Source organism: Plecotus auritus (assembly GCF_963455305.1).
Source record: "Plecotus auritus genome assembly, chromosome: 9".
Lineage (NCBI taxonomy): Eukaryota > Metazoa > Chordata > Mammalia > Chiroptera > Vespertilionidae > Plecotus > Plecotus auritus.
This window is the reverse complement of record NC_137783.1, coordinates 42333402-42358853: the sequence shown is the minus strand read 5'-3', so window position 1 is coordinate 42358853 and position 25452 is coordinate 42333402. Positions and strand designations below refer to the sequence as shown.

Below are 25452 nucleotides of genomic sequence, written 5' to 3'. Positions count from 1 at the left end.
TCTAAATCATCTCATATATTTGGCCAGTTGTGGTCTAACTACTAACAAAAACTAGAAAAAACTCTCTAAGAAACTATGAAGTTAGAAATGATCATACTTAAATGTGCACGGACCTATAACATCAAATGAATCTTTGTGTTGCTAGATTATATTCTTGAGTATTTATTCTTACCCTTTTCCTTGGGCAAGCACATTATACAAGTTGATATTTACTTCTTGCTTTTCTTTGCTTTTTGATGCTAGACTAGAGGCTCTCAGTGAGATTTGCTGTTTATCTTCCTCACCAAATATTCACAACCTACAGTGATAACCCAAAAGAAGGAATTAACAACTTACACCCCTACTAGCTTTACCCTTTACCCCCTACATCCCCAAAGTATTTATTGCTACCTCCCCGCCCTGCCCCCACAACCCCCCTATATTTTGACCTCTTCTTTCTTCCTTCACTTATGGCCTTTACCTAGTTCGGTAAATGGTGGTTTCAACCATTCCTGCAGGGAGGCATTGAGAGTCCCTACTGATAGTCCACCGGCTGTGGACAGTTGAACATCTAACACTGTGTAACTGATAGCAAGGGGTTCATGAGGGAATGAGACGGGAACATTTTCTAAAGCTCCACAGTTAAGAAATTGAAAGTTTCATGGAAATAGCTTTGCTTTTGACATGACAAATCTTCACATAAAAAGACAAAGTATTAATATGGTAGTGAGGACATGTTTGCCTTTTAATAACTCCACCTTTATTTAATACTTTTCTCTGGGGACTAAAAGCTTCCTTTTTTTTGTGTGTGTGTGTGTTTCTATAACCTTTGTGTTGATGCTGAAGAGAGTGATACCAAAAATTCTATGACTTGCTCAGGATTTCATAGTAAATTAGTGAACAAGCTAGGTGAGCTGGCTGTTGACCCTGCATACGGATCTTCACTATTAATTAGGCTTTGGCTGTGAGAGGAAAATTCATGCAATTCTTTTGGTATTACACTGGGAGCGTTATTTGGAGCTGGCTGAACTTTCTTCAGGGAACCATCTAACCCAGGGATGTAGAAAATTCCTGAGATGCTCAAACTATTACATATATAAATATTGTAGCCAAAGAATGCTGGGTCAAATTTTATACTTTTAAGGGATAAAACAATCTTTATATGTTGTTGGGGATTTTCAGGCGAGGTTCATACATTTAGCTTAAGATATGAAAACCAACTAAAGATTCAATGAAAAAGAATTAGTTTTTAGAGCCACAGTTATGTATATCAAAATGGAGACACTTCTTAGTTGTATTAATTTCATTATTTTTTTGTATTTTTTTCATGGAGTACTTTCCTTTTTTTTTTTTTTAAATGTATTTTTTTTTTATTGATTTCAGAGAGGAAGGGAGAGGGAGGGAGAGATAGAAACATCAATGATGAGAGAGAATCATTCATGGGCTGCCTCCTGCACACCCCCCACTGGGGATTGAGCCCGCAACCCGGGCATGTGCCCTTGACCAGAATCGAACCTGGGACCCTTCAGTCCTCAGGCCAACGCTCTATCCACTGAGCCAAACCAGCTAGGGCTCCTTTTTTTTTTTTTTTTTTTTTTAAATTGTAACTGTATGTAAGTTCATTTATCTCAGATGAAGCATTAGCAGACACTTTCCGTGAAGGGCTAGACGGTAAATATTTCAGGGTCTGTGGGCCGTGTGTTGTAGGTCGCAGCTATTCAGCTGTGTTGTTGAGGTGAGAAAGCAGCCAAAGAAATCATGGTAATCAAAAATGGATGTGTTCTAAAGAAAATGGTATTTACGTATACTGAAATTTGAATTTCATGTAATTTTCATGTCATAATTATTCTTTTGATGTCCACCCCCCCCTGCCCCCCGCATTTGAAAATGTAAAAGCCATCCTTAGCTTGTTGGTTGTACAAAGCCGGGCAGGCTGGATCTGGCTTGTTTTCTGTAGTTTGCTGACCTTGTCTTAGATAAAAGAACTGAGAATCCGAGAGTTCCCAAACCATTTTACCTGCTACTTGTTAATAATCTTAAGTTTCACAGACTAGATTTACATTGGCACGTAAGTAAAATGAAAAGACAAAGTTGCTGTTAATTTTCGTGTGAAAGATAACTAATTTTTATAGCTCTTTTTTTGTTGTTTTATCTACATAGTAAACTTTATAGAGTTTCCAGAGATTTCTGAGAGAGGTACATTTTGCTTAGGGTTTTGCAGCTGTGTTATAAACAAGAATTTCCAACTCCCCCCCCCCTTTTATTAATCTTGATATTCTCATGGAGAGAAGTTAGTGGCAAGTGTAACTTTTTCTTAGTACATCATTATAATAATTATTCACCATAAATACTAGTTATTATAGTGACAATTTTCAATACACAATGTACACATTCTTTTTCTTTTCCAATGCAGGTACGTTTTTAATCCCTTGCTTTTCACTACTAAAAAAATGTGCCATCTTTAAACAATCAAAAAATAAACTCTACAAAGGGATTTACTAAAACCTTTGTACTCTTCAGCTTTGATAGTTTAAATTACATTTTTGATAGTCAATAAGCACAGAAAAAAGCTTTCTATTTCTATATCCTCTTTGGAGAAATGTCTATTTAGATTCTTTTCCATTTAAAACAGTTGGGTTATTGGTTTTTTTCATTGCTGATTTGTAAGATTTGGCCTTGAAGGTGGGAGTTCTCCTCCCTTTGAAAACCACTGCTGAGGGGAGCCTGGAGCAATGCTCAGTCTAGGGCTAATTATTCCCCGCTACTGAGGCAGAGCCCTTCCATGTGCTCTATCCAATGTCCCACGAGTCATGGTGAGAACAAGCCTCTACCCAGCCCTGTATGAGTACTATTACCTCCAATCCTGTTGTATGGTTCTTTCCCTAGCCCTGGCTACTCTCTTCCCATATAGGTGTTCATCAGTAGTAAGCTGAATACTCAACGGCGTCCTCTGCAGATCTTCTGAGTTCTCTTTGTGGTTTTCTTCTTTCCCATTCCCTGTCCTGTGCACTTTAGCTGCCACAATTTCCCTGGATTTTCAGCTTTGTCTCCTCAGCTCAAAGAATTTTCCAGGCTCTGTCTTAATTTCTCCTCCCTGTTTGTGGCCTGGAAAGTCTCTGAAGGTAGTAAGCTAGGGCTATTAAAGGGTTCCTCCTGTTTGTTTCTCACTTCTAGGGATTACTGCTCTTTTTTTAAAAAAAATCTTTATTGTTCAGATTATTACAATTGTTCCTCTTTTTTCCGCCCATAGCTCCCCTCCACCGTATTCCCACTCCACCCCATGCCCTTATCCCCCTCCCCCCACTGTCCTCATCCATAGGTGTACGATTTTTGTCCAGTCTCTTCCCGCACCCCCAAAACCCTCTTCCACCCAAGAATTATCAGTCCACTCCCTTTCTATGTCCCTGATTCTATTGTATTCACCAGATTATTCTGTTCATCAGATTTTTTATTCACTTGATTTTTAGAATCACTTGTTGATAGATATGTATTTGTTGTTCATAATTTTTATCTTTACCTTTTTCTTCTTCTTTCTCTTCTTACAGAATACCCTTCAGCATTTCATATAATACTGGTTTGGTGGTGATGAACTCCTTTAGTTTTTTCTTATCTGTGAAGCTCTTTATCTGACCTTTAATTCTGAATGATAGTTTTGCTGGGTAGAGTAATCTTGGTTGTAGGTTCTTGCTATTCATCACTTTGAATATTTCTTGCCACTCCCATCTGGCCTGCATAGTTTCTGTTGAGAAATGAGCTGACAATCGTATGGGTGCTCCCTTGTAGGTAACTAACTGTTTTTCTCTTGCTGCTTTTAATATTCTCTTTGTCTTTTGCTCTTGGCATTTTAATTATGATGTGTCTTGGTGTGATCTTCTTTGGATTCCTTTTGTTTGGAGTTCTGTGCGCTTCCTGGACTTGTAAGTCTATTTCTTTCACCAGGTGGGGGAAGTTTTCGGTCATTATTTCTTCAAATAGGTTTTCAGTATCTTGCTCTCTCTCTTCTTCTGGCACCCCTATAATTCTGATGTTGGTACGCTTGAAGTTGTCCCAGAGACTCCTTACACTATCTTCATATTTTTGGATTCTTTTTTCTTTTCTGCTTGGGTGTTTTTTGCTTCTTTGTATTTCAAATCTTTGACTTGATTCTTGCGATCCTCTAGTCTGCTGTTGGATCTCTGTATATTATTCTTTATTTCAGTCATTGTATGCTTAATTTCTAGTTGGTCCTTTTTCATATCCTCGAGGGACTCACTAAATTTATCAGTGGTTTCTAGAAAATTCTTGAAAAACCTTATAACCATGGTTTTGAACTCTATATCCAGTAGTTTACTTTCCTCCATTTCTGTCATTTGTGACCTGTTTCTTTGTCTCCGCATTTTGGCTGCTTCCCTGAGTTGATAGAGTGGCTTTGTGTGCTAGGTGTCCTATAGGGCCCAGTGGCTCAGCCTCCCCAATTACCTGAGGTGGACTCTCTTGGTGCACCCTTTTGTGGGCTGTGTGCACAGTCTTGTTGTAGTTAAGCCTTGATTGTTGTTGGTATCATTGGGAGGAATTGACCTCCAGGCCAATTGGCTGTGAGGATCAGCTGTGTCTACAATGGGAGAACTTCTGTGCTGGAGACCCCTTATGGGGCAGGACTTGCTTCAGTGGGGCTTTGGTGTTCACTGAGTCTGCCCCCTGAGTGTGTCCCTTATGGATCTGAGGAGTTGTAATCTGGATGGTCCCACTCTGACCACTGGGTACACTGGATCTTGGATCTCCAAGGAGGTGCAAATTTAGCTCTGCCTGAGGCTACCCAGCAGGATCTATGGAGAGATCTGCAGATTCCTCTTCTTTGTTTGGGGTTTGGAGGTGCCCAGATGAGGCCCAGCTGTGAAGCAATGCAGGCTGCTGTGGAGCCTTGGGCCTTCTTTTGGATGTTCTGGGTCTCTCTGACTCAGCTGCAGTTTGTTAGGTAATTTTAGATTGCAAAGGGCCAGGCCATTCATATGCAAAAGCCTCTGCACACAGCTGGGGTGGGGTTGTCAATTGGGTGGGGAATTCTTAGGGAATCCACAGGGTGGAGCAAACAGCAATGACTGACCTTCAGCCCTGCCCTAAGAGGCCCCCGGGTCTCAGTATCCCTTGGTAATCGCTGCAAGCACTTCTGAGAGAGAGCTGCCCTCAAGTTTTGCCCGCTGCCAGACAGTCCAGTTTCTCCCTGTATGAGTCTGGGTCCCCAGAGTCTCTCCCGGAACTGGAGTTCAGAGCAGTCGGGAGCTTTTGTCTCCCTCCCACTTGAAAAAGACAGCTGCGTCCTCAGTTGCCAGCCCTTTTTGCATGTGTGCCTCTGTACCTCTGCACTTTACTTCTGCACCTCCTCTGAGTCTGTGTGCTTTTCTCTTCCCTTCTAGTTGTAGAATTTCCACTCAGCCAGCCTCCCTGTGGTTCTGGATGATGTCCGTTTGTCTTTTAGTTGTAGTTTTGAAGTGGTTGTGCGAGGCAGCAAGTTCAGGTGTTTACCTATGCCGCCATCTTGGTTTCTCCTTGGGATTACTGTTCTTTATTGCATGATGCCCAGTGCCTTCACAACCATGTAAGAAAAAGATATTTTATCCATTTTTTGTTATTTAAGATAGGACAACATCTGGCCTTTATTAATCTGCCTTGGAAGGAAACAAATTGTAACTTTTAATAAGCCTTTACCGTGAGTTTGAAGATAATGAGAGGGGAATAAAACACAACGAATAGTTTACAATGACAACTATATGCAGCTACGTTCTGCGTCCATAGGTCCTGCTGATGTCCTTATAGCTCCCAAACCTAGTCTACATAGCAGCTGCTAGCTTTTCCCTCTACCATGAGAAGGTTTTCCTATACCATAAAAACATGTTTGTTCCATGAAAATTGTCTCAAACATTTACTAGTAAAGAAGGGTCTTTCTCTTTTCCTCCCGTCCTTCCTCCCTCCTTCCTTCCTGTTTTCTTTCCTTCCTTCCATTTAGGACCTAGTTGACATCATCCTCCCCTCTACCTTGCAAAAAATAATCCATGGGCTCCAAAGTTCAATTCAAGCTCCTACCTTTTAGGAACTTTCAAATTCAAAATAGTTGTTTCCCAAATGAAAAACAAACAAAATCAAACCCCTAGTGCCGAGTCTTAGCCTGGGAACCCTATTATACCAGAGCATGTTATTATATATTGAGTCAGTTAATATGCACTAGGGTATGTTGCATGTGTATGGTGTATTAAAACACACACTGAAGGGTGGCCAGAGGCATATATCTGAAATCTTAATTGAACCATAAACATAATGTTAATTATAAAAGTTGAAGAAAATTTGATTTTTAGTTCTTATTCCTTTTCACTTTGGTTATTCCCCCTTCACTGGCTGTTTTGATTTTACAGTGTTGTCTTTGATTTTCAAGCTTATTTATAAACAATATAATCACTTTTAGAAAGTGGAGCTATATTTTTAAATGCAGCAAAGGGACTTTCTCTTTAAAAGAATCATGTAGATATCTTTTATAAAGCAAACTAGAGGCCTGATGCATGAAATGCATGCAAGGGCCTCGGCCCTCACAGCCATGGTGGCTTGCCTTGGCCCTTGCAACCCTGGCTTCATCCGGAAGGTCGTCCGGAAGGAAATCCAGAAGGTCATTTGGCTGTCTGGTCTAATTAGCATATTACGCTTTTATTATTATAGATAATATTTTGTGATGTGTCTATTTGGCCCTAAATTTTCCTTTTATTTATTTTTTTTTTACTTCCAGAGTTTATTCATATGATCATATAAAGTTTTTAAATATAAAATTTTTATGTATTCATAAGTTTTCATGTATTACTCATATGTACAAGATGTACTTATATAAATCTTTGTAGAATATATATCTTAGTACTTTATTCAAGAAGGCATTTCATACCTCATTTTTTTTTTAACATATCCTCAGGTGAGGATTTTTTCTTTTTTTTAAAATTGATTTCAGAGAGAGGAAGAGAGAGGGAGAGAGAGAGATAGAAACATCAATGATGAAAGAGAATCATTGATTGGCTGCCTTCTGCATGCCCCCCACCTGAGCATGTATCATTGACTTGAATCAAACCCAGGACCCTTCAGTCTGCAGGCTGATGCTCTATCCACTGAGCCAAACCAACCAGAGCCACACCTAATTTTTTGAAGATTAAAAAGAGCATATTTGATAGGAAAGGGACAGAATGAATCCAGTGGAAGGAAACTTTCTGAAACTTGTTTTTGTGGTATTTTCAAGGACTTCAGTAAATTGCTTTTACATATAGAGTGGGATTTCTTGAAGGTAAGTGTAGTTTATTTGTAAATATTTTAAAAGTGAAATTTACTATTCATTAAACATCAAAGTAATAGCATTATAAGAGAGATGGGAATGATATTTCAAAATAAAAGACTCCCTATGTATAGAATTTATAAAGCATGATTGCTAATATTCTAGATTGAAAGAAAATTTGTTGCATCCTTTTCCCCTAATTAGGAAAGTAGCCATTTTATCCTGACACAAGTCGATTAGACTCTGAAATACCTAAATTCTATAAACTAGCTATTTTTGTCAATAGCTGGAACATGTTGCTCTTACCTAGAACATGTTGCTCTTACCTAGAACATTCCCCAGACACCTCAGGCAGTGGGAAGTTCCTCTCTGTGCCTCTTATACTTTGTATGGAAGCCCAGCTTAGACTGTGTCACAGTGTTTGCTGATTCTCATTTGTGAGCTTGGGCTGCAAAATTGCTTCATATTGATCTGTATATCCTGGATGCCTATGATGGAGCTGTATATATAGGGAACAACAAATGTTTGTCAAAGGGAAGTTGGATATGTTCATTCACATATTTATTCAGCAACACATTGAATATATTATATATAGGCAATAGAGTAGGCACTATTTTAGACCATACTGAGGTGACCAGGACCAATGCAGCTTTTACTCTTATTATATAAAATTCAGAAGAAAAACAGGCTTTGATATAAATCCTATCTAATAAAAGAGTAATATGCAAATTAACCATCACTCTGCCACACTCACAAGCCACGCCCACCAGCCAATCAGGAGCAAGCATGCAAATTAACCCAACCAAGATGGCTGCAAACAGGAGGCTTGAGTTGTCCCCGGCGATGGAGGAAGCCAAGCTTTCCACAAACTCTGGCCAGACCAGGCCTCCACTCAAGGCTACAAAGTTTCAATTATAGAAGATAAATAGATCCCAACAAAAATGGTGGCAGCCACAGAGCTGGAGAGAACAGGAGGCTTGGGTTGCCCTCAGCGATGGAGGAAGCCAAGCTTTCCGCACACCCTGGCCTGCTTTGGCCTCCGCTGAAGGCTACAAAGTTTCAATTATAGAAGATAAATAAATCCCAACAAAAATGGCTGCAGCCACGGAGTGAGCAGGAGGCTTGGCTCCGCTCAAGGCTACAAAGTTTCAATTGTAGAAGATAAATAAATCCCAGATACCAGGGCCTCCTTGGGTTGCTGGGGGGCGTGGCCGGCCTGCAAACCACCACAGGCCCCTTGCCCAGGCCGCCCCACGCCCCAAAGGAACCCCCATCCTGATCCCGGACACCCTTCAGGGCAAACCAGCTGGCCCCCACCCATGCACCAGGCCTCTATTTTATCTAATAAAAGGTTAATATGCAAAATGACCATCACTCCAACACACAAGATGGCTGCCCCCATGTGGACATAAGATGGCCACCACAAGATAGCCAGCAGGGGAGGGCAGTTGGGAGGGACCAGGCCTGCAAGGGAGGGCAGTTGTGGGCAATCAGGCCAGCTGGGGAGGGCAGTGGGAGGGATTAGGCCTGCAAGGGAGAGCAGTTGGGGGCAATCAAGCCTGCATGGGAGGGCAGTTAGGGGTGACCAGGCCGGCAGAGGAGGGAAGTTGGGGACGACTGGGCCTGCAGGGAAGGGCAGTTGGGGGGGACCCAGGGGAGAGCAGTTGGGGTGGACCAGGGCTGCAGGGGAGGGTAGTTAGGGGTGACCGGGTCTGCAGGGGAGGGCAGTTAGGGGTGACCAGGCCTGCAGGGGAGGGCAGTTGGGGGCAAACAGGCTGGCAGGGGAGCAGTTAGGCATCAATCAGGCTGGCAGGGGAGTGGTTAGGGGGTGATCAGGCTGGCAGGCAGAAGCGGATAGGGGCAATCAGGAAGGCAGGCAGGTGAGCAGTTGGGAGCCAGCAGTCCTGGATTGTGAGAGGGATGTCCGACTGCCCGTTTAGGCCCAATCCTACCAGGTTTGGGCCTAAACGGGCAGTCGGACATCCCTCGAGGGGTCCCAGATTGGAGAGGGTGCAGGCTGGGCTGAGGGATACCCCCCCATGCACGAATTTCATGCACCGGGCCTCTAGTCATTACAATAAGTGATAATGAGGGTTATAATAGGAAGCAAAGAATCCTACTGTAGGATCTGCCTTAGCAATGGGGACTGAAGGCTTTCCAGAAGTGATGTTCACACTGGGACCAGATATGAGCTGTAATCACCCCAAAAGGGTTGGGAGAATTGCTGTGGGGGGGGGGAGGGGAGGGTAGTGAGACCAGTAATAGAAAGTTTAGGTACTGAATCTTCATTTCAGGAGTGGCAGTTTCTGCCAAGAGGGCTACTTGTTGTCTGTTCGTATTACCTAATGGAGACAAAGACGGTAATTATTGTTCAGTGTTTACATAATCTTTCTCTGAGTATGACTCTTGTGCCAGTTGTTCAACATCTCAACTTGTTAGTCAAGAACACAGTTCTTTTTTGATATATATATTTAGTTTTAATATATGAAGTCAAAGACAGGATTCTATACAGGCTATCATAACGTTCCAATTCAGAATCATGACAAGCAAAGATAATCTTTTTTGTGGGGAATCATCTGCTCTCTAAATTGTGGAGGTCACTTTAATTTTTCAGTCTCCTAGCTGCAATTCTGACTTTCAGAAAAAGACATAAAAATCACCATTTACTGGTCTTGAAATTTTGTCATCTCTACTAGAAATTTCCCGAGACAATAACAGCTAATACTTGAGTGCTTTCCATATTCACCTATTGTGCTAAATATATATTATGAAATACATATAAGTAATATTTTACCCTTTTCCTATAGGTAGGGACACTACAAGTAATTAATGTCCAAGCCTCAAAACTAGAAGTGGTGGATTAGAATGTCATCTCAGAAGTATCTGGTTTAGGAGTCTGAGTTCCTTATGTGGTGTTGCTTAGGAGAGCTGAATGTGATTATTAAGATGCTGAGGTCGTCTCAGACCCTCTTCACAGGCTTTCTCCATTATAAGGAACACTATTCTTTGTTATATTTAATAAAAACAATTTATCCCATTTTCTTTATGCTAACGTTCATGAATAAGTGAAAACTAATACATTCATGGAGTAATGTGGATAAAATAGGCCCTTTCGTTTGTTGTTGGTGAGATGGCTGTATTTTGGAGATTTAAAATTCATTTGCCTCTTGACTCAGCAATTCTACCTTTACGAATTTATCCTACAGCTAAATTTGATCATATATGCAAAGATATATGTCATGGTGGTTCTTTTTGTTTGTTTTTTTGTTAATTTTCACCCAAGGATATTTTTCCATCGATTTTTAGGGAGACTGGGAGAGAGAAATTTGAGAGAGAAACACATCAACTGGTTGCCTCCTGCATGAGCCCTGACCAGGGAGGAGCCTGCAACCAAGGTACGTGCCCTTGACCAGAATCGAACCTGGGACCCTTTGGTCTGCAGGCTGACACTCTATCCACTGAGCCAAACTGGCTAGGGCTCATGGTTGTTTTTTTGTAGCATTGTTTAAGCAGAAAAAAGTTAGAAATGATTGTGTGTTCAATAGGGGCCCAGTAAAATAAGCCTATCAATAAGATGTGACCTTCGTCAAGTATTAATAAGAACGATAATACCAGCTCATCAGTCTTCACTAAGTTCTAAGCACTGCTTTTACTTATGCTCATTATATTGTAGGTATTCTTATTATTAGCTCCATTTACAGAGGTTAAGTGACTTGTCCAAGGTGGTAGGACAGAGACACTGAAGCAGAATGGCTTCAGAGACCACACTGTTAATTATTGTGCTGTATGGCCTCCTGGTCATCCGTATTCTAATGTGAAAAGAATAATTTGATAAGGAAAATGAGAAAATTGTTGAAAGTTTTTATAGTATACCATTTTTGAAAAGGATCTATGTCTATATCTTCTATATGGTCCATTTATAACAAATATCTGTTTTCTTGTGACATAAAATCTCTCTAAAATATATTCATATATATTAATGTGTATGAATATATTAATAAAATATACACATGTAAAACAAATATAAATATATACATATAAATATACATATATACACACATATGCACACACACAAAATATGGAAAAATTTCTGGATAGATATACAAGAACTTAATGGGGGATTCGTATAGAGACTGAAAAAATGTTCACTTTGTACTCTTCAGTATGGTGAATAATTTAAAACCAAAGAGCACATATTGCTTTTATAACACAAATAAGCTTAACTTGAAAAACTTAAAAAACACTGGATGTGGTAGTTCTTAAGCAATTATGTTTTATTTATTTTATTTTAATAAATCTTTATTCAGATTATTACAATTGTTTCTCCTTTTTCCCCCCATAGCTCCCCTCCACCCAGTTCCCACCCCACCTTCTGCCCTTACCTCCCCCACACTGTCCTCATCCATAGGTGTATGATTTTTGTCCAGTCTCTTCATGAACCCCCTATACCCCTTTCCCCCTGAGAATTATCAGTCCACTCCCTTTCTATGCCCCTGATTCTATTATATTCACCAGATTATTCTGTTCCTCAGGTTTTTAATTCACTTGATTTTTAGAATCACTTGTTGATAGATATGTATTTGTTGTTCATAATTTTTCTCTTTACTTTTTTCTTCTTCCTCTTCTTTAAGAATACCTTTCAGCATTTCATATAATACTGGTTTGGTGGTGATGAACTCCTTTTCTTATCTGTGAAGCTCTTTATCTGCCCTTCAATTCTGAATGATAGCTTTGCTGGGTAGAGTAATCTTGGTTGTAGGCTCTTGGCTATTCATCACATTGAAAATATCTTGCCACTCCCGTCTGGCCTGCATAGTTTCTGTTGAGAAATGAGCTGACAATCGTATGGGTGCTCCCTTGTAGGTAATTAACTGTTTTTCTCTTGCTGCTTTTAATATTCTCTCTTTGTCTTTTGCTCTTGGCATTTTAATTATGATGTGTCTTGGTGTGGTCCTCTTTGGATTCCTTTTGTTTGGGGTTCTGTGCGCTTCCTGGACTTGTAAGTCTATTTCTTTCACCAGGTGGGGGAAGTTTTCAGTCATTATTTCTTCAAATAGGTTTTCAGTATCTTGCTCTCTCTCTTCTTCTGGCACCCCCATAATTCTGATGTTGGTACACTTGAAGTTGTCCCAGAGTCTTCTTACACTATCTTCAACTTTTTGGATTTTTTTTTTTTCTTTTTGCTTTTTCAGTGGAGTGTTTTTTGCTTCTTTGTATTTCAATTCTTTGACTTGATTTTTGTGTTCCTCTAGTCTGTTTTTGGGTCTCTGTATAATATTTTTTATTTCAGTCAGTGTATGTTTAATTTCTAGTTGGTCCTTTTTCATATCTTTGAGGGTCTCGTTATATTTATCGGCCTTTTCTAGGATATTCTTGAAAAGCCTTATAACCGTGGTTTTGAATTCTATATCCAGTAATTTGTTTTCCTCCATTTCTTTCATTTGTGATCTGATTCTTTGACGCCGCATTTTCACTGCTTCCCTGGGTTGGTAAGGTAGATTTGTGTGCTAGGTTTCCAATATGCCCCAGTGGGTCTGCCTCCCCAGTTAACCTGAGGTGGACACTCTTGGTGCACCCCTTTGTGGACTGTGTGTACAGCCTTGTTGTAATTAAGTCTTGATTGTTGTTGGTATCACTGGGAAGAATTGACCTCCAGGCCAGTTGGCTGTAAGGATCAGCTGTGTCTATGCTGGGAGAAGTTCGGTGCTGGAGACAGCCTTATAGGATTAGACTTGCCAAATTGCAATAACGTCTGTGCTCAGCTTGGATGGGGTGGCGTCTGAGGGCGGAGCAGACAGCCTTGGCTTCCAGTCAGCCTTGCCCTTGCGCGCGTGCGCCTTCAGACCTGTGCCTTCCCCGGCTCCCGAGTCTCCGCCCGAGAGTCCAGATTCCCCCCACAAGAACTTGGGTCCCCAGGGGCTCGCCTGGAACTGGGGTCCAGTGCAGTCAGAACTGGGGCTCAGTGCAGTCAGGAGCCTCCGACTCCCTTCCACTAGGGAAAGCCTGTAGCAACCTCCGCAGCCTTTGTGCGCACTGGCACACGTGCGCCTTCAGACTTCTGCCTTCCCCAGCTCCCGAGTCTCCGCTCGAGAGTCCAGACTCCCCCCGTAAGAGCGTGGGTCCCCAGGGGCTCGCCCAGAACTGGGGTTCAGTGCAGTCAGAACTGGGGTTCAGTGCGGTCGGGGGCTTCCTTTCCCCTTCCGCCAGAGAAAGTCAGCCAGGCTCTCAGCCGCCCTTCCTCCCTGCGCGCACAAAGACCCTTTGCCGTACCTCCAATTCTCTGTGAGCTTTTCTCTTTCCTTCTAGTTGTAGAATTTTCACTCAGCCAGCTTTTCTGTGGTTCTGGATGGTGTCCGTTCTGTCTTTTAGTTGTAGTTTTGAAATTGTTGTGCGAGGCAGCAGTTTAGGTGCTTACCTATGCCACCATCTTGGTTTCTCTCCCCAAGCAATTATGTTATTGATTTTTAAATTAAAAGTATATTTTATTGATTTCAGAGAGGAAGGGAGAGAGAAACATCAATATGAGAGAGAAACAGTTGCCTTCTGCATGTGCCCCAACCTGCAACCTGGGTGTGTGCCCTGACCTGAAATCAAACCCACCACCTTTTGGTGTATGGGATGATGCTTTAACCAACTGAGCCACACTGGCCAGGGCTGAATTGTGAACTTTTAAAAATGAATGAACTCCAGGGGCAGGGACCATTTCCTCATTTTCTGAAAGCACTTTAATGATTCCTCTATCCCTAAACATCTCCCCCTTTCCAACCCTGATCTCTTCTAGCTTCTGCCCTTCCCTGGTGGAGGGAGGGAGCAGGGAGCTCTCACCCTCCACACCCCCTTGCTTGCATCTGTATATAGTGTGAGCAGCAAGTAGCCCTGTTCCCTCCCTGCCCCTACCCCTCCTCAATGTAATGGCCTTGGATACCCCATCTATAATAATAAAAGTGTAATATGCTAATTAGGCCGGACGTTCTTCCAGACGACCTTACGGATGAAGCCCGGGCTGTGAGGGAAGTCTGGGTCTCGGGTGCCTGCCAGCAGCTAGAGGGAAGCCCAGGTCCCCGGTGCCAGAGGGAAGCTGGTGCCGGCAGCTCGGGAAAGGAAGGCCTACTTTGCATGAATTTTGTGCATCGGAGCTCTGTTTCTTAATAAAGACAATTCAATCAGCTCTCCCCTGACCCCACAAAAAAGGAGTACACATTACTTTTATAATAAAGTGCATTTTAAGGGAAAAACTATAATAATAGTGGACAGATTTCTTTAATAATTATGTACTATGAAATTTTGTGTCTAGGTTTGGGATATGATTTATTTATTATACTAGAGGCCCGGTGTATTAAAATTCATGCGCTGGAGGGGGGTCCCTCAGCCCGGCCTACCCCCTCTCACAGTCTGGGAGCCCTCAGGGGCGGGAGATGACACCCCCATCACACCTCTGCTGCTGCCACTCTGGCAGTGCAAACCTTGGCCGGCCTGAGCCTTGGGTGGCCCTGGGCGGCTGGGCAGCTGACATCTGAGGCTTGCCTGTGCCTCAGGCCCATCCTGGGTGGCTGTGCAGCCGCCATCTGAGGCTTGCCTGCGCCTCGGGCTGGCCCTGGGTGGCTGGAGGGCTGAGGGAACTGGGGGACTCCAGAGGCAGGCACACGGAGTGGCTGGACCCACCTGGGGGTGGGCCCAGCCGTGACTTGTGCCTGCTGCCCCAGCGGGGTTGAGGGGACTGGGCGCCGCCATCTTGTGGCTGTGGACGCCGCCATCTTTGAGGGCATGGCAGTCAATTAGCATATTCCCTCCTTATTGGATGTGGGTGCCACCATCTTTGTGAGGGTGTGATGGTCAATTAGCATATTCCCTCTTTATTAGTTAGGATTGACAGTTTAGTATAAAACTGCCTGTGTTAAACTTTTAGAGTTGCTGTCTTATCTTAAAAAGGCTAGCTCGTCTCTAACATCCATTGAATTGGAAAGTAACTCAATGTAGATTTACCTTATTCTGATATACAAGATAGTCTTCAATTGAAGTCTTAGTAATGAAAGCTTTCACAGAAATGAGATTCAGCAAATGCAGAAGTTGACAGCAATTTTACTAGACGTTAGTCAATTGAGCACAATTTTCTTGCAGGAAAATGGTATCATGCTTCTTAAATGACAGAGCATTTATCAAACACAAATGTCAATTTGAAACTGCATTGTTTATTTAATGAGACAGTATTCTAGTGTCAATGGACAGTACTTTAATATTATGCTTAGTCGTGGAATGTACTTGGAATCAGGTGGGATGATAAGTGCTGAAACAGGCATAGCTGAAACCTCACGCATGACTTACTTGGGGCTGTGTTTTTCAGGCGAAGCTCTGAAAGTATCAGCTGAGAGATTTGCAGATGACCCTTGCTACCTCCCCAAAAGGGAGGCTGTGGTTCAAGCCGCCCGTGCCTTGCTGGCTGCTGTTACCAGACTCCTCATCCTGGCAGACATGATTGATGTCATGTGCCTGCTGCAGCACGTGTCAGCTGTAAGTAAAAGATGGCTTAGTTTCCCTTGGCATTGCTCTCACTTCTGATTCCATTCTCTGAACCTGGCCTCCATCTTAGCACATTCTGGCCTCACCCTTGTTTCTTAATGTCACCCACCAGAAGCTGGCTGACTTGGGCTGTGAAACAAATGTATATTTCAAAAGAACAAAGACAAAAGAATAAAGCCAGTGGAGACTGAACAGCAGAAGATGGCTTATACATGAGGAAATGGCTAGGAGAAAATTCTAGGCTTTTGACCACTTAAATTATTATGTCCTCTGTAAATACATACGTATAATAACATAATTATAGAGGTAAAATAGATAATACATATATAAATATAAATAATTTGAAAAAGAGAGAATTTAATACTTAAGAAGACATTTGAAGTTTATCCTAGTTTGTAAGTGAATATTACTTTGCCAGATCCTCTTGATTCAAGATAAATGGTGCATGTTGACAGGTAGTCTGTGATACCTGTAGTAATCTATTATGAAAATGTACAAATGGATTTAATATGTGTAGAGGATATATTTTAACTCAGTGACTAGAAAGGAAGCAAGACACCTGCTTGCTTTATTTTGCTAGACAAACACATTCATGAAGGTTTAGTAGAAAGATTATTTTATTAAAGCCTTTTTTAGTTTGATCAAGTCAATTCATTAATAGTAGCCAAAGGAGAAGGATGTAAAGAACCTCTTGCAATCTCTGCTTGATCTTCTGCTTTAAAAAGGACCCCTACTCTTCTGCTCATAAATACATTTGCCTGGTGACTGTAATATGACTACTCTGTTAAACAAATGACAGCTTTGTCTGATTGACCTTTTTGTCAAAATCCTTTCCTCTAGAGGTTAATCTAAACCTTTCTCTGCATCTTTATTTTACTCCCTAATGTTTATTTTAACCCAAACTAGAGGGCTCTCCCCTTTATACTTTCATATGCCTTTCTTTTTATAGCTTTATTACTTCAAAAAAAAAAAAAAAAACACCAAAAAACAAAAACCAAACCGTTTGGTACTTTGTTTTGTTGTTTAAGTAGCTTTTAAGGAAAGGGAGTAGTTTTATTACCAGGAGCTGTCTACTGGTGGATTCATAGGTGAGATAATTGAGCAGAGTTTCTTATTCCTTGGTTATTGGTTTATTGAATACCTTTAAAAAAGTCCCTAAACATTTCTGACAGTCGTACCACCTCCCCCCATATGTGAATGTAGACACTAATAAATGCTGTAACCAAGAAATAAGTATGCATGATTAAGTGCCAGGAAATTTCTAGTTCCAGTGATGCAAGATGCAATATTTGTTTATATTTTATTTAATTGTTGTTGTTATTAATCTTCACCCGAGGATATTTTTTTCCACTGATTTTTAGAGAGAGTGGAAGGGAGGGGGAGAGACAGAGAGAGAGAAACATCAATGTGAGAGAGACACCTCCTGCAAGTGCCCTGACAGGGCCAGGATTGAGCCCGCAACTGAGGTACATGCTCTTGACCAGAATCGAACCTGAGACCCTTCAGTCTGCAGGCCGATGCTCTAACCACTGAGAAAACCAGCTAGGCCTGTTTATATTTTATATTTTAAATTTGTTGAGATAGGGCAGAATGAAAGGCTTCTTTGAGGTAAATATTTCCACCTTTATTATCAATTAGGAGATGGCTGTATTTGCAAAGACCCCAAGCACCTTCACTACCACTTTATTTGAATGCCACTAACTGCTAGGCACAGTGCTAGGCAATTCACACACATCATTTCATTTAAATGAAGTAGGAAGTAATGATAATAAAAAAAAGCATTTTTTTGGAATAAAAATTATAGTTTATATTTATTGAATTTTTATAATGTGTCAAGCACTGTGCTGGATTATCTCCTTTAATTCCATCCTCTTAACAATTCTATGACTATGATTTCTATTTAAAAATTTTACTTTACAATTATAGTTCACATACAATAGTATATTAGTTTCAAGTGTACACCCCAGTTATTAGACATTTATATAATGTATGAGTGATCACCTGGATAAACCCAGTACCCATCTGACACCCTAAATAGTTATGACAATATTATCTACACTAATAAAAGAGAAACATGCAAATTAACCATCACTCTGCTACGCCCACTAGCCAATCAGGAGGGAATATGCAAATTAGAAGGAGAAAGATGGCGGCCGCCCAGCTGCTCCAGGCGTGGAGTGGCCGGGTGGGGCAGGACGCCTGCTATGAGAGGGAGGGTGGGGCGGCGGGGGGGCTAAGGGATCTACAGGAGCGGCACTCTGGCCATAGTGAAGACGAAGACTGCAGACTCCAGAGTCTGCTGTGAAGATGGCAGACTCTGGCTGGAGTCTGCAACAAATACGAAGACAGCAGACTCTGGCCGGAGTCTGCAGCGAAGCAGCAAAGATGTAGTTGGCAGAATCCGGCCAGAGTCTGCAGCAAAGGCGGCAGACTCCAGCCGGAGTGAAGGCCTGGGTCCCAGGTGCCGGAGGAAAACCGGTGCTGGAAGCCAAGGGAAGGAAGGCCTATTGCACGAATCTCTTCCTGCAATGGGCCTCTAGTTGATTATATTTCCTATGCTGTACTTTACATCTCATGACTGTTTTTATAACTGGGAATTCCTAATCCCTTCACCTTTTTCACCCATTCCCCTCACCCCTCTTCCATTTGACAATTATGAATTTGTTCTCTGTATTGATGAGTTTCTATTTATTTTGATTTTTAGATTCCACATATAAGTGAAATCATATGGTATTTGTCTTTTTTTGAATGACTTATTTCACTTAGCATAATACCCTCTAGGTCCATCCATGTTGTTGCAAATGGCAAGATTTCATTTATTTTATGGCTGAATAATATTCCATGGAGCCACACCGGCTGGGCGACAGTGAGATTTTTAGTTTTAGATTTACTATTTCATAGGTGCAGATTTCTTATACTGTTACCAAGTATAATTGAATCTAGAATGTCATTATGCATACCAATGGAGATTAAAACAGTATTAAGATGTTCCAAAATGAAAATAAATACCTGGAGTTTTTTAATCCATTCTGCCATGCTATGTCTTTTGATTGGAGCATTTAGTCCATTCACATTAAAAGTAATTATTAATAGGTATGCAGTTATTGCCATTTTATTAATTGTTTTCTGATTGTTCTTGTTTGTCATTGTTCCTTTCTCTGGTCCTCTTCTCTTGTATGTTGATGACTTTAAAAAGTGTTGTATTTGGATTCCTTTCTCTTTTATATCTCCTGTACATTTTTGGTATTACCTTTATAGTTGGTTGATCCAGTGATTTTACTAAGTGTTTGCTCTTGTCAGTGAGAATTTTTTCTTTCCTATAATTTCTTATTCATATTTTTGGTCTTTTATACTTAAACAAGTCCCTTTCACATTTCTTATAATTCTGGTTCAGTGGTAATGAACTTTTAAAGTTTTTTTCTTGCCTGGGAAACTCTCTCTCTTTTGATTCTAAATAATAGCCTTGCTGGGTAGAGTAATCTTTGTTGTAGGTCCTTGGTTCTCATCACTTTGAATATTTTGTGTCATTCCCTTCTGGCCTGCAAAGTTTCTGTTGAGAAATCAGCCTACGGTATGGGAGCTCTTTTGTACACAATTAACTGCTTTTCTCTTGCTGCTTTTAAGGTTCTCTGTTTATCTTTAGCCTTTGGCATTTTAACTATGATGTGTCTTGGTGTGGGTCTCTTTGGGTTCATCTTCATTGGGATGAATCCAAAGAGACCCACACTTCCTGGATGTGTATATTTTCTTCTCTAGGCACTTCCTAAACTTGTATTTATGACTATTTTCTTTTTTAAAATTTTATTAAATTTATTGGGGTGATATTGGTTAATAATATTATATGGGTTTCAAGTGTGATTTCACTTATATGTGGAATCTAAGCAACAAATATATAATTTACACTTATTGAAAATAGGCAATACAATTTAAGAGTTTTGCAAGTAGTAGTCTATTATTATATACTAGAGGCCCAGTGCATGAAATTTGTGCAAGAGTAGGCCTTCCTTCCCTTGGTTGCCAGCACCGGCTTCCCTCTGGCACCCAGGGCTCGGGCCTCCCTCGCAGCCCCGGCTTTGTCCAGAAGGTCGTCCTGAAGGATGTCTGGTGTAATACTATTTTCTTCTCTAGGTTAGGGAAGATTTTAGTCATTATTTCTTCAAATAGGTTTTCAATTTCTTGCTCTCTCTTTTCTCCTTCTGGTACCCTTATGATGTGAATGTTGTTATGCTTGATGTTGTCCCAGAGGTCTCTTACACTATCCGCATTTCTTTTGATTCTTTTTTCTTTTTATTTTCTACTACCTTGTCTTCCAGATCACTGATTTGATTATCTGCTTCATCTAACCTTCTGTTTATTCCCTCAAAAGTATTCTTCATTTCAGTTATTGTATCCTCCATTTCTGACTGGTTTCTTTATGGTCTCTATCTCTTTGTTGAAGTTATCACTAAGTTCATCTATTATTCCCCTAAGTTCATTGAGCATCCTTATAAACCAGTGTTTTAAACTCTGTATCTAGTTAATGCTCACCTCCTTTTCATTTAGTTCTTTTTCTGGAGTTTTGTTCTGTTCTTTCATTTGTGATATGTTTGTTTGTCTCCTCATTTTAGCCAACTCCCTATGTTGGTTTCTATGTATTAGGTGGATCTACTACATCTCCCAGTCTTGGCAAGGTGGCCTTATGTATTAGGTGTCCTGTGAGGCCCAGTGGTGCACTCTCCCTGGTCACCTGAGCCGGGCACCTTAGCTGGGTGCTCCATGAGGGTCACTTGTGTGGGTTCTGTGCACCCTCCTGTTATAGTTGAGCCTTAGCTGGTGTTGGCATGTTAGTGGGTGGGTTTGCCCTTCAGGCTGACTGACTATGAGGGCTGGTCATGACTACGGCAGACAAGCTGTTGTGTGTAGGCTGACTCCACAGAGTGGGAGTTGCTGTAGTGGAGCTCTGATGCTAGCTAAGTCTGTCTCTGGTTGTGTCATTGTGGAGTTGATTGGATCGTGCTCCACCAGCCATTGGGTGTGTTCTGTAGTCTCTTAGGAGGGGACCAAGCAGGCCAATGTCAGCCACCATTTGTGCCTGGCTTGGGCTGCCTGGTGGGAGCACAAAGTGGTCTGCAGTTCTTTGCCACTTGTGCTGGGTTTAGAGGTGCTTGAGAGGGGCTATGTTGTGAACTAAGGTCGGTTACCACTGGTGTCGTGCTTGGGGCCCTTTGGTGGGGACCAGGATTTGAGCTGAGGCCAGCGAACCCTTGTGCTGGGCTGGTGGCCACTTAATTGCAATTACATTCCAAGCCAACACTGGCTGCCTCTTATGCCATGCCTTGGGCCACCTGATCTGAGTTACAATGCAAGTTGAGACTAGTTTTCACATGTGCCAGGCATGGTGCTGCTTAGTAAGAGGTACAGGGCATACTGAGGCTAGTGGCTGCTTGTTTGGAGTTTGTGGATCTTTGAGAGAGATTAAGAAAGTCTTCAGTGTGAGCTGAGGCAGGCCACTTGTGTGGAAAAGCCACTGAAATGGTTCAGGCTGGACATGTAAGTGGTGGGGCAGGGTGAACATCAGGACAGGGTGAACAGTATTAGCCTGATTAATGGAGAGCTCAGATTAATACCCACTTGTGACTGCTGGCTGGGAAGAGCAAGTAAGCAACATAGGAGGGATGTTCCCTGCCAGCACTTCCGTCCCTGTCAAGAGCTGCCCTGAACCTTGCCCTTCCAGCCTTCAGCCTGAAGCTAGTCAATTCATTTTCCTTCTGTATGTCCCTGGCACTTTCTGAGCTGCTTCCACTGGAGCACAGGGTGAGTGAGTCTTTGAGGGAGGTAGTCCAAATGTAGGCCCCTCTAGAGGAACCCCTGGGTCTCCAGTAGGCCTTTGTCTCACTCAGATGCAATCCCTGCTGATTTCTCTAGCCAGGTGTTATGGGGACACCTCTTCCCAGCACTGATGCCCTGGGCTAGGGAGCCAGGTGTTGGCCTTGGATCCATTGCTTCTGCAGCCAAGATAACCTCCTGATTTTTAATTGCCATACAGTGGATGAGAGACTTGCCTGTTGTGCATCTTTACCCCTTCCCTGTCACCACCCCACCCCCCCAGTCTCATTGTAGCTTCTTTATACCCTTAGTTACAAGACTTTTCTGTTCAGCTAGTATTCAGGTGGTTCTCAATGATGGTTGTTCTATAAGTTAGTTGTAATTTTGATGTGGTTGTGGGAGGAGGTGAGCACAATATTTACCTACTCTGCTATTTTGACTGGAAGTCTCTATGATTACTGTTTTACAGATGAAAAAACGGAGGCATGTTGAATTTAAGAAACTTGCTCAAGGCAATAGGAAAAAAACAACTCTGGGACTTAATATTACAAGGGTTAGAACAGCTTTAAGTATAAATAGCTTTTAGAAGTGCTTAGAAGTACTCTAAGTGCTAGAACAGCTCTAAGTATAAATAGCTTTTAGAAGTGCTTAGACAAGTTCATGGGCCTATCACAGGTTGTAATGGAATTTAGATATGCCAGGAAGACCTTTGTTGGTGCGTCATCAGAGTGTGGACTTGTGTTAAATCATTTAAGCCACTTATAAGTATTTTAAGTAAAACAATGCTCCTCATTGTGAAAGAGGGAAGACCTTTTGTGGTAAATTGTAATAGAGTTTTTTATTATTTCATCCTTATGAAAAATTTATGTGTGAATTGTGTTACTAACTCAATCCTCTTGAGGTTTCACATAGAATGAAGACAAACTGATTTTTTGAGATCATCAACATTAGAATTACTTACCTCAACATTTCCCCCAAAGTATTCTACAGAACTTGTCTTATAAATATGCGGCATAAAAAATATATATTTTTTGTCCATGCTGCACACAGAATTCCCTTTGAATGTTTTCAATACACATTAATAAAGTCAGTAAGGGATACTGAAGGAAGGAAACTTGTTTAACTTTGCTTAACCCAGAGTTTTCCAAATTTCTTGACTCTAGAATTCTTCTACAACATAGTAATCCTGAAACTTTCTCAGGCCATACTTTGGGAAATAGTGTTTGAGAATATTTCTAATAAGTTTATGATTATATTAAATTTCTACTTGAAATAAAAAATAATAGTGGAGAAATATCAGTGCCTTATAGTCTAATGTCTTACTGAGGTAGATAGACTCTGTCTCTCCTACAATGCTCAATACACATAATTGTCTAACAATATATGTGATCACTATTAGTGATAATCATCTCAGTTCTGTGAGACAGTGAACCTGGTTTTGAACAACTGTAATTGTTAGAGACATTTTTTCTCAAAATGAGCTTAAATCCTAGCTATTCTCATTCCTACTTCTAGTTATGCTTTGTGGAGCAACACAGAATCAAGGCAATAGGAAAAACCATCCTTCTCCCTCCCCGCCCCCTCCCCCCCGCAAATAACCGATAATTTAGGTCTTACATATGGCTTCTTTTATCTAGGCTGACAAATTTCTTGACTCTTTAACATCCTATATAATAAAAGCCTAATATGCTAAGTGTCTGGTCATCCAGTTGTCTGTTCAACCAATCAAAGCATAATCTACACTAATAAAAGAGAAACATGCAAATTGACCATGCCTCCACTATGCCCACCAGCCAATCAGGAGCAAGTATGCAAATTAACCCAACAAAGATGGAAGTTAATTTGCATACGCAGGCGCTGAGCAAAGACTGAAGACAGCGTAGAAGGAAGCCAAGTGCTACAGAAGGGAGCGAGGCAGCAGAGACAGGAGTGAAGTCTGCAGAGGAAGGCCTATTCTTGCATGAATCTTCCTGCAACGGGCCTCTAGTATACTAATGATATGCTAAGGTCGCTCAACCAATCGCTATGACGTGCACTGACCACCAGGGGGCAGACAGTTGACCAGTCGACCAGTCGCTATGATGTGCACTGACCACCAGGGGGCAGATGCTCTGACTGGTAAGTTAGCTTGCTGCTGGGGGCTGGCCAATCGGGACTGAGCGAGACTGGCTGGACATACCCTAGGGCCCTCCCTTGGTCCTGCCCTGGCTGGCTAACCTCCCATGTCCCTCCCTGACCCCGATCATGCACCGGTGGGGTCTTGGCCTGGTCTGCGTCCTCTCGCAATCCTGGCTGAGGGACCCCTGCCCCTGAGTGCATGAATTTTGTGCACTGGACCTCTAGTTCTTGTATAACAGTTTCAGACTACTCAGAATACTCTAGAATTTCCATATCTTGCATAATTTTTAGTTTCCTGTTGAAATTTTTAATCTTGCTTTTTTTAAAATCCTCACCCAAGGATAGTTTACCCATTTTTTTTTTTTTTAGAGTGAAAGGAGGTGGGGGGAGAGAGAGACACATCAGTGTGAGAGAGACACATTGATTGGTTGCCTCCTGCACATGCCCCTACTGGGCTGGATCGAGCCTGCAACTGAGGTACATGCCCTTGATTGGGAATCCAACCCGCATTCTTTGATGCATGGGGTGATGCTCTAACCATTGAGCAACGGACCAGGGCTCAGTCTTGCAGTTTATTTTATTTATTTTTAAATATTTTTTTATTTCAGAGAGGAAGGAGAGGGAGAGAAAGAGATAGAAACATCAATGATGAGAGAGAATCATTGATTGGCTGCATCCTGCACATCCCCATCTCCTACTGGGGATCGAGCCCTCAACCTGGGCATGTGCCCTTGTCTGGAATCGAACCTGAGACCTGTCAATCCACAGGCCGACGCTGTATTCACTGAGCCAAACCAGCCAGGGCAGTTTTGCATTTTAAATAGTTGAACAAGGTAAGCAGAATTGTTTTATGGTTAAAGTTTGGAAACTTCAGTGCCTGAACTTCCAGGGTGTCTGCTTGTATTATCATTATGCTGGTTTTTGCTCATGGTGTCTTGTCTTTGTGTGCTCAACATTATCTCTTTTGGAACTCATCTCAGGGGATTCCTCACTGTTTTATTAGCTCTTTGATGTTTTAAAGATGAAGTATTTTATATATCATCAAGTCTTATTAGATTTAATCAGCAGAAGGATTGAACTAAATAACTAATTTGCCAATACAAGAAATAGAAGACTGCAAAATCATCTCTAATTTTTTCTATGCATATTCTAGATTATTAGGTAGGTTCCATAGAATGTTGACATTAAGATATCTGGAAATAAAAATAGACTCTTTGATGTAAACATTGTATAATATACTCTGACAATAATCTCCCTGACTTAAGGTCCAACCTTACCTATTATGATAACTGTTGGTTCATACTGATTTTGTGAGCGATTAAAACTCCAAGTTTCTGAACTCAAACTACAGTTAATCCAGATCTTTCTCCTCTGACACTAGTTATCTTTCTATATGTAAAGGTAGATGTTACATTTATATTCATTGAATTCTATCTTGTTAATTCTGGCTTTTTTGATACAGCCCATTCAGATCTTTTTGACTTTTGATTTTGTCTTCCCTCCTAACCTGATGTCATTTTCAGATTTCTTTGACCAAAGTATTCATGAAAAATTGTTTAATGACATGGAAAAGTGTGCTATATCTTCCTTTCAGATAACATGAATCAAATATTAACACATGTTGAGTGAAGTTGTTAAAATGAGTTTTAAACTCATTTCATTGTGCTACTGTGTAAACCACATTTGTTTATTTTATCCTCAAGCACTTTCTAAAAGGCCTTCCTGAAATCAAGATATGTTATCTGTGGCATTGC

At 41.4% G+C, this 25452-nt stretch overlaps 1 protein-coding gene across 3 annotated transcripts in view; it reads left to right on the top strand.

Annotated features, from left to right (window-relative positions):
* Nucleotides 1-25452, top strand: part of CTNNA3 (catenin alpha 3) — a 1399627-nt gene that overhangs the window by 80482 nt on the left and 1293693 nt on the right. For all 3 annotated transcript variants that reach the window (XM_080687956.1, XM_080687955.1, XM_080687954.1), the window contains exon 4: nt 15600-15766. In XM_080687956.1, the coding sequence (XP_080544082.1) occupies nt 15600-15766 (167 nt within the window). The remainder of the gene's footprint in view (nt 1-15599; nt 15767-25452) is intronic.